The sequence below is a fragment of the Podarcis bocagei genome (genome assembly GCF_964188305.1).
Source record: "Podarcis bocagei genome assembly, chromosome: 3".
Classification (NCBI taxonomy): Eukaryota; Metazoa; Chordata; class Lepidosauria; order Squamata; family Lacertidae; genus Podarcis; species Podarcis bocagei.
Genome location: NC_138127.1, coordinates 63,330,850 through 63,344,517, shown reverse-complemented (window position 1 = coordinate 63,344,517; position 13,668 = coordinate 63,330,850). Strand labels below are relative to the sequence as shown.

The 13,668-nt window shown below is 40.5% G+C and overlaps 1 protein-coding gene across 7 annotated transcripts in view; it reads left to right on the top strand.

The window, feature by feature from the left end:
- Positions 1 to 94: 94 nt before the first annotated feature.
- Positions 95 to 13,668, top strand: part of ARID4B (AT-rich interaction domain 4B) — an 83,894-nt gene continuing 70,320 nt past the window's right edge. For 3 of the 7 annotated variants that reach the window (XM_081186198.1, XM_081186201.1, XM_081186197.1), the window contains exons 1-2: positions 608 to 628; positions 1,471 to 1,533. In XM_081186198.1, the coding sequence (XP_081042324.1) occupies positions 623 to 628; positions 1,471 to 1,533 (69 nt within the window). In that variant the 5' untranslated portion in view covers positions 608 to 622. Of the gene's footprint in view, positions 333 to 607; positions 629 to 850; positions 911 to 1,199; positions 1,304 to 1,470; positions 1,534 to 13,668 lie in introns of those variants that run through there. The other 4 variants (XM_081186199.1, XM_081186203.1, XM_081186200.1 and 1 more) reach the window with 4 other exon arrangements.

Sequence of the window (13,668 nt, the reverse complement as noted above, 5' to 3'; positions counted from 1 at the left end):
AAGCCAATGGCGGAGAGGCAAGGCGGGGAGAGGGCGGGCTTGCAGCTGTCACTCACGCTTCGGGTTTTGGGGGAGGGTAGTGAACAGCTTGGAGAGGAGCCGCTGCTGTCGCCGTCGCCACCGGGGTTCGGACGGGCGGGATTGGCCCCCGGTGTCGCCGGGCGGGAGCCCTCGCCTGCCTTCGGAGCCAGGCCAGCGATTGCTCGGTAGAAGCGTGGTATTCGTCCAGGGGATCAGGTCCAGCGTTGGGAGGAGGCTCCATCCTCCTCGCCCCCCCTCTCCGCAGGTTAGGGGGGACCAGCGAGCAAGCGGGCGACAGCCGAGGAACAAAGGTAACGTAGCCCCGGGGAAGATCTCCCTGGCCCCGGTGGCCTCGGGTGGCCGGCGGGGTCGCTCCGTGCAGGCGAGAGCCTTTTGCAGGGGCCATGGAGGGAAAGAGAGAAAGGGGGGAAAGAGCGCTCCTGGTTTGTTGTTTTTCTCCTTGTTGAGGCTGCGGCGGGACTCGCCGACCGCCCCCCTCCCTCCTCTCCCGAATCCGAAATCTTTGGGTCCCTCGGAGGACGGAGCCGGGCAAGCGGGGTGGGAGGATACTGGTCCGGGAGCCGCCTTTGGAGGAGGCGAGATGGAGGCAAGGCGTCCCTTGTTTCTCCTTCGCTGACCGTCGCTTTCCTGGATTCCTCGATCGCTGACCAGCTCTGAGCAGGGGAGCTGCGGCTGTTGCCGAAACTCCTGCCGCGGAGTCAGCATTGGGGGGGGGGGACGGAGAGAGAGGGACATCGAGACAGGTTGCTGGGAGATCTTTTGGGGAGCCGCTTTTCTTTAAACGGCATGGGGAGGAGCCCCCCCCCATTCCACTCTTCGCTCCTTGTCCAAGTACAATGGAGAAGCCTCCCCTCCCGCAGGGAAGAGAGTGAGGGTGTGTGTGTGTCTGCATGGACGAGAACGCGCCTCTCCGTCCTGGCTGGACACCCCGCAACCTGCCTCTCTCGTCTCCCTTATTCAGCGGCACCCCCTCCCCACTTTTTTGTTTGTGGGGGGGGGGAGACTGCTAGGGGTGTAGGAGCCGCTCCCAGAGAACCGAAGGCGAAGGGCTCGTTCCCCCTCAGGCGGTACCCGGAGAGGGGGAGCGGACGTAGAGGAGGAGGGACGGGGACGGAGCGGGGGGGGGGGTTAAGAAGCGGTTGTTGTTGTGGCAAGTTTCTCCTCTGACAGAAATGGCGTCAAAGGCAGCGAGTGAGGGGGAAGCCGAGCCGCCGTGTGTGAGGCTCCGAGAGGAAGCGGGAGCTGGAGCGGCGAGGTCGTGGTTTGTGGCGGTGGAGAAAAGAGGGGCCTGCGTAGAGGGAATAGGAGAGGCAGGGGGTGAGGGAGGGGGGAGTATGGGGGGGGAGAGAAGCTCGTGCAGAAATGCTTCCCTCGCGGACCGCGGAAAAGGGGTGGTGCGGTGGCTTAGTGCTTTGTTTTAAATTTCAGGTCCAGCCTCGGCAGCTCAACCTCTTTCGGGTTTTTCTACTGCAGCCTGAGTTCATCATGAAGGTAAAAGCACTAATGGGGGGGCGGGGGGTGAGGAACCGGCGGAGGGTTATGTCTGCCTCGGTGCGAGGACTGGAGCCGATTCCAGACCTCGACTGCAGGCTGTTTTCTGCCCTCCGGCTAATGTGTGTTGGTTCGGTTTTGGTAAACCCTCCGTGAACTGTGCTGAGAGCATAATATAAATCTGGTATGCTGGAGTTTTTCTGCAACACCCTTTCCGTGGGGATTGAGGACATGTCTGCCTGGGCCAGCCCTTGGTAGTTTGGTGGAGGAATAGGGGGCATTTGCTCTCCATCGGAAAGTATGAAGTGGGGCGGGAAGCTCCACTAAGCAGTTGTATTTAATCAGTTGGGGTTAAACAATAGATTCAGTTTACTTTTATCCTACGAGCCCCGTTGAATTGATATTTGTGAGCTGCTTGAAGGGGTATGTTTGGGAGGGAATAGCTGCAGCAAAAAAATTGCTGCAAGATGCAGAAAGAAATTTAAAACAGCCTTTCACTGTTGCATGCAGTAAGTGTTTGCATGACATGTGCCCGTTAACTGAAAGGCGCTGACAGCTGGTGGTCAGTGTCTTAAAGAGAATGTGATGGAAAAAATATTAATAATGCTTTCCTTATTTTTAAATCTGTACTGTCCATGAACACAGAACCTGGTGTAGCATATTATCTAAACATCCAGGACAAGCCCCTTATCAAAGGCCAAATCTGGCTTTCAAGGCTTTACAAACCTGTTAGAGGAACTTACTGAATAACTGAAAATGGAATATTGCACAGTACTTGAATAATAAGTACTGCCTACCATCTTTGTTATTAAATATTGTAAGCTACTTCCTCTGTTGAGTAAGGCCTTTCTTGAGGGATGTGGAAAGCTACATCAGCTGTGCCAGAAACACTAACTTAAAATCAAATGTTTCATACAATTTAAATTGGAAATAAGCTCCATGGCTGTCTTCTCTTGATAAAATAGTTGTTTTTCAGAGAATTGGTGAGTTGATTCCAAATCTGGTTTTTTACATTAAGATTTTTTTTGATAATGAAAGTGAAAGAATAGTCTTTTTCATCTAAAGACTATTTGTTTTTAAAATATGCAGCACTCATTCTTCTTTATATATGCAAGTCTTATGTCAGATGAAAGATTCATGATCAGATATTGTGATTATAGCAAGCCATTCTGAAGTATGGAACTATGCAGTTCACATGTTGTTGAAAATGTAAGAAATGTAGTGCAGTCTTCACTCTGTAACAACTTAAAACCCTGTCGGTGTTAAATATAAACACTTTCGAAAGTGCTGAGTGCTTTTTTTCAGTTTCTTAGGATATGTGTGTAAAATGAAAGTTACAGTGTATTTCATACTTCAGAATGGATATAGTCAGGCATTTAGCATTTTAGTACCATAACATTATAGTTTTGGTCATATCAATCTTGGCACAGCCTGATTCTGTACATGCTTACTCTCTCTGTATTGGCCAATGCTTTTAGCATCTAAAAACTTGTCTGGAATATAATATGTTTACTCAGAAGTGTTTCACTGTGTTCAGCAGAGCTTAATCCCAAATAAATGTTCATAGGATTGGTTTGAAAGAGTTGAAATAAAATAGATCATTCTGTTATAAAGAGGTTCAGATGTTATTAAAAAAAATCATGACGGAAACCTACTTTTTGGGAAATGCCCACTTTGCTTTCTCCCAGATTCTCATATGAGTTACTTAAGAGGTTGAAGTAACTTCTGCCCTTTTGTGAAAGTATAGTTTGGCTGAAACAAAAAGGTGCAAACTTTTGCCACTCCGTCGAGAGGACTAGCTGCCGTATGGCTTTGGTCGCTGACAGCTGTAGTATAAGAGAGAGAATAGTTTGTTCATTCAGTATGCTGTGGCAGCATTGAATTCTGCATATCCTGCTTCAGACCTCATTCTGTTGCATGTCAGAGCTTTGATTCATAGATGTGATACATGTGCACAGAAGGAAAAATAAAGAGCTGGCTAGTCAGGAGCTCACCCCGTAGCATGTTTAGCGCTGTGACTCATCTCCTTTTTGCCCTGTACTGTGGAAGAAGTTGCCAGGCTCTGTGGTATATACCCTCTAGTACCTTTTCTTCTGTTTCACTGTGTCATAATTTAACTGTCTGCCTTTTTGCAAATGGCTAGCATATTGTTTAAAATTTCAGCTCTAAACTTTTAGAAAAGAACTCATTGTTTCCCTTTATATCATGTTTAAAGAATGTTTTATAGTATACCTTTACTACTGTAAGGGTAACACTAACTAGAATAATAGGTCAGTAAGCAAGGGTGGTTGTTTTTCTGCTTCTGTTAATTCAGTGTTTTACTAGAATGAATGTGATTTGTAAAGTGATGTTGAAGGTAGTGCTTCAGTGGATAAAAGTAAGCAGTGAAATTTTTAATTGTGTGATAGAGCTCTACAGAGGTACATCTGAGGAACTGAATTATTTTTAGAACAAATGCCACAAGCTCTGACTGATGGGGCTACTGGCTGTTCCCTTAAGTGAAGGAGGCAGTGTTGTCTTTTTTGGTATCTGAAGAAGTGTGCATGCACACGAAAGCTCATACCAAGAACTAACTTAGTTGGTCTTTAAGGTGCTACTGGAAGGAATTTTTTTATTTTGACTATGGCAGACCAACACGGCTACCTATCTGCAACTTGTCTTTTTTGGTTCATGTTCAAGGGTATCAGTCTGGAAACTCCCATTTCTGTTCCCAGCTTGCTGTTTTGCTATTGCTTGAAGTTGCACAAGTGCTGCAGCCCTTATTGGCAACCTGATGATAAATATAATTTGAGTTGAACACGCTTGAATCTAGGCATCGTAAAGTAGGTAAAAATATAGTTTCACATTCCTGCTTATGGCTTAGTAAGTTGCCTTTATTATTAAGATTTATTGATAGTCCCTGGGAGCATCTGTATGAATTCCAAGACAATTAGTCCCTTTGTGTGAATGAATGCATGGTATCAAAACTCATATATTATAGGTTTGTGATCAACTGAAAATCCTGAAACAGTGGATGTGCAAATATGTGTTAAATATATCTTACCCCATTTTAATCACATAGTGCTCTTAATAACTACATATTGATTAGCACAGTATGCCAGTGGACAGCATGAAAAACTGTAGTAATTTATTTGTTATGGGAATTATTATATATTTCCTTTGGCCTTCACAGTATGTATGATGGGAATTATTACACATTTCCCTCGACTTCACAAATAGCCACTCATGCTAAATTATAAGTGTACTTCAATAGAACAACTCTTATTGATGAATATATTAACTATCTAATATCAGAGGCAGTGCTTGCAACATATATTCCACTATAGGAGGCATTTGATAGAAGCAGCAATCTTCAGTCTTTGAGTCAAATTTTTATAAGGTTTGGTTCAGTATATGCATCTTTCCAGTATAAAAACTAATACAGTATAAATGGATTGTTGGGTTTCTGATTCCTCCATAAATGTCTATTGATAGCCACTTGTGCCCCATCTTTTTAAAGAAAATGTTAGGAAATTTCATATGTCTGGCATGTGGAAGAGGATGTGTGGCGATGGGAACATTTTTTCATATCTGGTGGCAGTGTATATTCATTCAGACATTCTGGGTTGCAGTCATCATAGAGACAGATAAAGCCGCCAATCAGATAATTAATCTAGATCCATATATAGACAATCAGTCTATAAATTTTAAAAATAAAATAAAAATTGGTTACTAACATGGAACATGGATGTGATCTGCTACTGACATATGAGTCAGCTGTATCAGGAAGCTTTTAATGTGTGATCTTTTGTTGTGTTCTCGTATATTCTGTTGAGAGTAGCTGGGGCAACCCAGTCAGATGGGCGGGGTACAATTTTTTGTAGTAGTAGAAAACAACTTAATAATCTGCAAATCTGATGGATACCACAGTGAATGAATTGATGAATGCTTTGTGCTCTTGATCCTATTGTTATTGCTGCTTTCTTTTTTATATCTGAAAGACACATAATAGACACATAAAAATAAAACATAAAGTACTAAGGACAAATGGACATGTGCTGTTGCTCTTGTCTTAAAATTAAGTCATTAAAGGTGTATACACTGGCTATGTGGCACAGGTTGTGTGAAATATCTTTAATCCTGCTTGTGAAGAGTGTATGCTAACATTTATTTAGTTTATATATACACTCCTTCTCTTTACCAACTCCCTGCTCAATTATTTTTTTATTATTATAAAAAATGACCTCTGCCATCACGCAAATCACTGATGTAATGAATAAGAGAGGCTGGAATTGTTTTCAGTGCTGTCTTTTTGTAATATAATACTATGAAGGAATATCAGCCATTTGTGGTGGTGTTTCTACACAAACAGCCTGAAGACAAATACTGTAGTACTATCATGCATTGGTTGAGAGCTCAATTGTTCTTGCAGACAATGTGCTGTAACCTAGTTAAGAATGTAGTAATGTTTTACTTTTCTTGCCAACTGTGTAGAAGCAAACACAGGATTAGAATAGGAATGCTTTTAAGAGTACATGCACTACAAGTAAGTTAAAGCAGGAAGGAAGGAAATACTTATGGGATGTTTATCTCTAGAACTGATTGTTAGGATATGTAAACAAGCATTTCTTTAAATAAATGCTACTTTCATAACCTATCTAACCTGCCATTGCCCTATTTTTTTTCTCTCCACCCCCTTCCATCTTCTTACATAACTCTAATGCAATAACAGAAACAAAATACTTACACAAAGCTATTGTGTGCTATTTTATAAGGTCTGTTGCTTTACAAAGAATAATCCAAGAGATCTGCTTTAATTGCAAAACACTGTGATGAAGAAATGTTTGAAATAATTTTGTTTAGTTTGTTTGCTACTAGGAGTTCACAAATCTGTTTGTGGTTGCCACCACCACATGCTTTCTTGAGACCAGTGGCAATTGCAGAGAACTCATAGAAGTGAAAGTTGTTTGCCCTTGCAGTAGACCTCAGTGGATGGTACGAACAGTATCTTGACTGCTGTTACCTTATACAGTGATCCAGCGGAATGCGAGAGAAACTACTCCTTTCCTTCCTCCTTTGTGGAGAAAGGGAGGTGAGCTTCTCTTCTGTATGCTGGGATTATTTAGGAGAGGTCATTAGCAGCATAGCTTCCAGAAAGATCCCAAGTCCCCCAAGTTATCTATACAGTAGACAAAAACTCTTTTCCTCCATGCTGACTTTGGGTGAGAAAATTGCTGGAAGTGCAGATTTCTGTACTAGAGAGGCAGACAAGACAATGTCTGGAACCTTGTTGACTTATGTACATTAGGAAAGGGATCCCCAGTTAGAATTATTCTGCCTGAAATGGTCAAAAAATAGTGGCTGGCCCAAGGTCACCTAGTGAGCTTCATGACTGAGTGGGGATTTGAACCCTGAATTCCCATGTCCTAGTCCAACACACTGTACCACACCATACCACTCTGGCTTCCTAGAGTACTTCTGCTGTGGGGCAGCTATATAAATTAAGCAGGTAAATAAATATGGGGAAAGCAAAATATCACTTAGAGAAGGATATGAAATATTTTCTTGGAAGCTTGATTTTGTTTTATTCTGGATTGTTTTATTTGATGTTTTAATGTGTTGGAACCTGCTTTGAGATTTTTTTTCTTTAAAACATAGAGTGGTGTAGAAATGAATAATAATAATAATAATAATAATAAAAATTTCATTGCAAAAAAAAGGCGCCTGGACAAATGTTGTAGCACCATAACCTAGGTTTAAGGTGTGCCATTTGGAGATTATCTTATACAGTCATACCTTGGGTTAAAGTTGCTTCAGGTTAAATCTTTTCAAGTTGTGTCCCGCGGCAAACCGGAAGTAACGGAACGGGTTACTTTCGGGTTTCGCTGCTTGCGCAGATGCTCAGAATGAATTCACACGCATGCACAGACACGGCGAATCGCGACACGCAGACGCGGGTTGCGTTCTGCTCATGATGCAAACGGGGCTCCAGAACGGATCCCGTTCGTATCCAGAGGTACCACTGTATATCTGAGTTTCTAACACTGCAGGTGGCTGCAGAGGGGAGGAAGAATTGGTGAAAATTGCATCCCTACCCTCTTCCTCTTGTGTGAGTGGAACTCCCATGAGGGTAATTCTGGAGTGAACTGAGTAAGTTTAGTTTATAGGAAAGTGAGTCATTAAACTTCTTTTAAAATTCTAAATTGTTAAAGGGTTGAGTAGAGAAGTTGTTACCGTATTTCTGATTTTTTATTCTACAGAAGAAACTAACAAGAAATAGACAAATACCTGGAAGAGAATGTGGGGTTTATCCCAGTTAAATAAGAGACATTGTTTTGATGTTGTGTGGGTTTATATATATATATATATATAGAGAGAGAGAGAGAGAGAGAGAGAGATGTAATACAATAAAATAGAGATGGGGAAACTGCAGTCCTTCAGGAAGTGTTGGACCCCAGCTCTCATCATTTCTATCTTCTGGTCAGAAGGGGAAAATGTCTTAGTAATGTTTGGAACTTAGCAAGAGAATCCAGAGTGACAGATGTAGCAGGTATCTTGTCTGTGAATTTAAACAAAATGATAGATTGTCATAAAATACAAAACCAGGAAAATGTTTTTGTGCCTTATTTTCCCTTTATATTTGGACAATGATATGCTAACACTTTCTTCTTGGAAGTGTCATTTTCCCTAGGAGAAAAACAACTGAATTTGAATATTGATGCAGTTATTTTGCATATTCATGGTTCCTTGAAACATATTTTGTCCCAGCATAGTTCAGACTAGGGCTTCCATTGGGATACCACAAATAATACTTGTATAGTGTGAGACTACTTTGTTTGAAAACATACATGTGTAATGCAGCCTGTGCAATGTTAGCAGTTTACTAGCACTGTCTTGTTACATGCTGAAGCATATAAGGATTTTGCAGAACAAATCTGACAAACTTTAAGTTTAAATTTAGATGCAGATATTTCAAATTCATATACCATATAACTGCTTCCTATGAACCCAGATAGTGAGTGGAATTACCAGGTCATAACTTTTAAAGAAAAGGCTGGTGCCATGCTGTTTTTATTGTAATTATCTGTACGTTTTAAAATAGATCATATAGATAGTTTCAATTTTATTAATGTTTATTTTTTTAAATTAATGCTTTTCCCTAGGTTTTTAGCTATTTTTATCCTGTCTGTAAGCCGCCTTGAGTCCATGTCTCCTGCCTTTTCCCCTGACATGGACTCAAGGTGGCTTACACATAAGATAAAAATAACTAAAAACCTTGGGGGAAAGCAATCATTTAAATAACCACCTGTAATAACAACAACCTGGAGAACTTCCTTTTCAGAGGCCCATAAATTACCTTACTACATTGAACATTCCTCTCCCCTCTGGCAACCTCTCAAACTTGTAGCTGGGGAGGTGGGCGAAAGATTAGCTCTGCAGCTACACAGTACTTCAGAAGTGCTTCAAGTGGCTCTGAAGCACAGTATGACAAAGATGAGCTACCACTTCCATTCTGAGCTGGAGAGTGGAGTGGTTCCTGACCTATAATGTCCGCAGAGTCTTGTTGGCTTCTAAGGCCAGCATAACCAGTATTCTAGCAGTCTCACTCTGTAAATCATCAGTAACAAACAAAGAACTAATAGGGAGTAATCCATTCAAACCCCACTTCTGGCAGTAAATGTCTTCAATTAATGAAGAAACAAAGGGACACCCCAAGGGTCTCATTCAAAGTTAGTCCCTAACATGTTCACAATTAATTAACAGTTGAGCAGTATAGTTTAGTAAATGGTATACGGTTATTAGTGATAGGTTAGCGTTAAACTTACTGCTATGAAAATATGGCAAATGTTTTCCTAACAATTCACAGGTTTGCAACTCTGGGGATACTGAAAAACGAATAAAATTGCAAGTTGCTGGGTAATATCCAATTGTGTCTGTCTACTAGTGAAACTGACATCTACTTTTCCTTCATCTCTTCTACCTGCAACCCACCAAATCTACTTTGAAGAGTTGAAGGACTTTAGAGCAGATTTGGTGGGATGTGGGGGTAGGGAGGTAGGGAAAATCCACTTGTGCAACATTAAATATCACCCTCAGAAATATCAACCCTACAGGTTATCTCAGAAGAGGCTGACATGCATGTCTAAGAATTAGTGGGCCTAGAATTTTGTGTCAGATTTAAAAGGTGCTAAATCTAAGCCCTTATTGCAGAGGAACCATCAGGAGCACATCCTAAGGCTCCTGGTAGTTCCTTTGCGGCCATAGTTTTACCTGCTGCATCAGATGCCAGGCAGGTGGGCATGGTTGGGGGGAAACAGCCTCATTGTGGCAGAGGTTCCCCATCTGTTCTGTACTTTGCTTGCAGGTACGATGGGTTCATCCTGTAGTTTTCTCTTTTGACCTGTTCAGTATTGTCTCACAAGCTTAAAACCCACTGCTGGCGTTGGTCTTAGGATTTTGCTCTGTAATGGCTTTCTGTAAATTAGATCTTTCTCTGTCAGAACATGGACTTGTTTTCTCAGCAGTGAAACATATTACATTATCCTTTGATGGCAATAATAAATAACAGTCACTTTGCTTGTAGGCAAGTAGTGCACTTAAGTTGTAGTAGTGGTCTCTGGTACGTGTTTCTTCTCTCTGGTGTGGCAACTGCTATCTTTAACCTTTCTCTTGTCACCTTTTATATACTGAATTCTCTCCCTTGGGGCATTTGTAGCCCTTATATTTGCCCCTCTTTTAATAAATTGTTTAGAGTTCCTCTTGAATTTCCCTCTTGATCTATTCTATTCCTTTGATTCTTTTCCCTGTTGTTTAGCTTCTCTTCTTTTTGATTCTGTGTAAAATTACTCAACAAGTGCAAGGTTTTATCCCTCCAATCATGTCCCTCTTTTCTCACGTTCTCTAGATCATGAGCAGGAACCTGTGCATTGAAATCATGTACAGTGCCTAGTTAACTTAAAATCATGACTTAAAATGATGAAGAAGCTGTCTAGTGTAAATTATATACTATTGCAATTAGGAGAAGTGGAACTCAATTTTTCTTTGAACGTTTGTTCCTTTCTTCCTCGCAAAGATGGAGACCAAAGCCAGCTGCTACAGTGTCTGTCCTTTATGCATTGGCCTGGCTTCTAAATCTAGGCTATACAGTTCCAGAAACAGAAAAGATCTAAGCAGGGTTCACCCATGCTTTTCTTTAAAAGCAATAATGCCAAAACCCTGTCACCAGGGTTGTATTAGACTGATTTGGCATGAGAAGTGGCTAGCCCCAAAGAAAAAAGTAGAGATACTAATACATGCTTGAAAGTATCATACTTCACATTTGATATGGTCTTAAACATCTGTATGTTAATAAAATAGTAGAGTTACCCTGCCCCCCCCCCGAAGAAGAATGACATCGGAAGATTATTCTTTTTTCTTGAATTTGTATGATTAATTCAGTTAATTTGTAAATAATTGTTCAGATCAGTTTTTTAAAAAGCATGAACTAACCCAGACCCTGTGTTTGTCCTCTGAGTCCCTTTTCAATGTGTCCTCTCTGAGAAAGGACTAGAGGGTGGGAGAATGAGAACAGGCCTTTTCAGTGGTGGCTCCGCACTTGTGGAATGCTCTTATCAATGGAGGCATGCCTGGCACCATCACTATCTATTTTTAGGTGCCAGGCAAAAACATTTCCTATTATCCAGGTTGTTAGCCCTTAGTCTAGAGTGGTTCAGGTATTTATGGCCTCTCTTACGTATGTATAGTGGTTCTTACTTTGCTTCATTTTAATGAATGTACCAGGTTTTTAAGTTACTTTGGGTTACTTTTGTGAAAAAGCAACTAAAATTCAATCCAATAATGAGAAATAATAATAATACTGATAATATAAAATTAACTGATTTTACCATTCTCAGAGCACCTTATGCACTACTTACTCATTTTCCAGCTTTTCTGTACCCATTGTTGGTACATCATGGGATTCTTGCTAGCATATTCATATCCCAAATGAATTTAAACACTTGCTGGAGCGTGCACACATAAATAGTGATTGTCTTGTTGTACAAAGAATGTAACAGCTTTTCAGGTTATATAACTTTTCTACAAAGATTTCATGTTTGGTTAACTGTCTTGCATGATTTGCTTTAGCCAGGAAGTGCAGTGTCTGTAGGTATTCAAAAATAACTTACCATATTTTTCGCTCTATAAGACGCACCAGACCACAAGACGCACCTAGTTTTTGGAAGAGGAAAACAAGAAAAAAAATATTATGAATCCAAGAAGCCAGAACAGCAAGAGGGATCACTGCACAGTGAAAGCAGCAACCCCTCTTGCTGTTCTGGCTTCTGGGATAGCTGCGCAGCCTGCATTCGCTCCATAAGACGCACACACATTTCCCCTTACTTTTTAGGAGGGAAAAAGTGAGTCTTATAGAGCAAAAAATACGGTACCTTCCAGTTTCCTCTTTAATCTCCACCTAAGATAGTACAGTTTATCAAGATTTTGTATCTACCAGGGCCACTTAGTTCTCATATGATAAACATACATGCACAAAAAGGTAGAATCATATCACATGTGAACATCCTGGATCCAAATAACTTTTGTTTTATCTAAGATACATAGTAATATTTCAGATAAAATATGTTGTAAGGGAAATATACTCCATCTTCTCTGTAGGAAATATTTTATGAAGGTACATTCCTGTTCTAACTTCCTGGTGGACCTGGTACTTTAAACCAGAATGTAATGAAACATAAATTGCAAGCATGAGGACCTAATGTTAAATACAGGATACTGTATTTCAATTAAGTTTCAATTAAATAGAGTAATTCACAGTTTCTAGGGGTATTTTTCTAACCCTAGAGAAAAATTAATAGCATTGTGTTCCATAGTGTTTGGAAGCTAACTTAATTCTGTGTTATACTAATTTAAAAACTAGTAGATTATTTTAAAGCATAACTACAATAGTTAGACTTGTATATCCCTAAATTGTTCAAAGCAATGTCTAGTTTCAATTTTTTGTTACTGTAAATGTTTTATGTGACCATATTGTTGGCAATGCTTATGCTATCTACACAACTTCAGATTCTGTCATTTGGTCTGTTAAACTACTGGAGGTCCAATATGTAATATGTAAGTAACAGCCTTGGCACATGCCTTTGCACAGTTTAAATTGTCTGTAATGATTGAAACAGGTTTCCTCTCGCCCATCTTGCACTTGTCATCCAGTTATGTATTTCTTCCACCCCCCGCCCCTCACATCAGATTATTCCATTCAGATAAACCCTCATACCCATTAAGTGCCTGTAACAAATTACACTTCAAAAGAAGTGTACAATTTCAAGAGCTTTCACCCCATACCTTCAGTTAGTAGCACAAATTTAGATACTCCTGTTTCATAAACCAGATAATTTGCTAATCACAAGTAATTAAAAGAATTTTCAAATTCTCCCAGCTATTAACAAGTATACTACATGGCATGTTTAATAGGGAGCTGAAAAAAATACTCTGGGAGAATTTGCAAATATAAAATACACACAAGAAACAAGTATTCACATTGTTTCCAAAATACCCTGATCTAATGAAGAATTTATCCAATCACACTGAAAAGTTCTTGAAACAACTTACAGCTAAAAGGAGCAAAATATTAATATTGGGAGGAGAAAAGCACATTTAATAGGAGTACTTCTAGTCATACAGCAACACAATATGGATTAATTTAAATTTGATCCTTCCACAAAGGGAAAAGGAAGGAGCCCTTTTGCAAGATGATTACTTTCCTGGGACAAACCTAAGATCTGCTTGCAATAGCCTGGGTGCCAGGATAGTGCCTGACATCTCCACCACCTGGGGATCATTGCATTTGGACTGTTTTCAAACATCCTATGGAATTATATCAGTTACATTTTATCTGTTCAATTGGAATGAATTTTTGTAATCAAATTGCTTTTTCTGTAGCCTGAGCAGGAGCAGTCACCATTAAAAAAAGAGGTCAGAATAGGCCAAAATATAGGTGGACTGTCCCTGGATCAAGTGACATTTCTTCTTTAAGTTCTCAAAGCTCTTTATCTAGCTCAAAGTTGTCGTCTGAACTAGCCAGATGTTTAAAGGAGAATCAATCACAGTCAGTCCACCTTTTGAAAAATAAGACTTTAGAGCATGGGTAGGCAAACTAAGGCC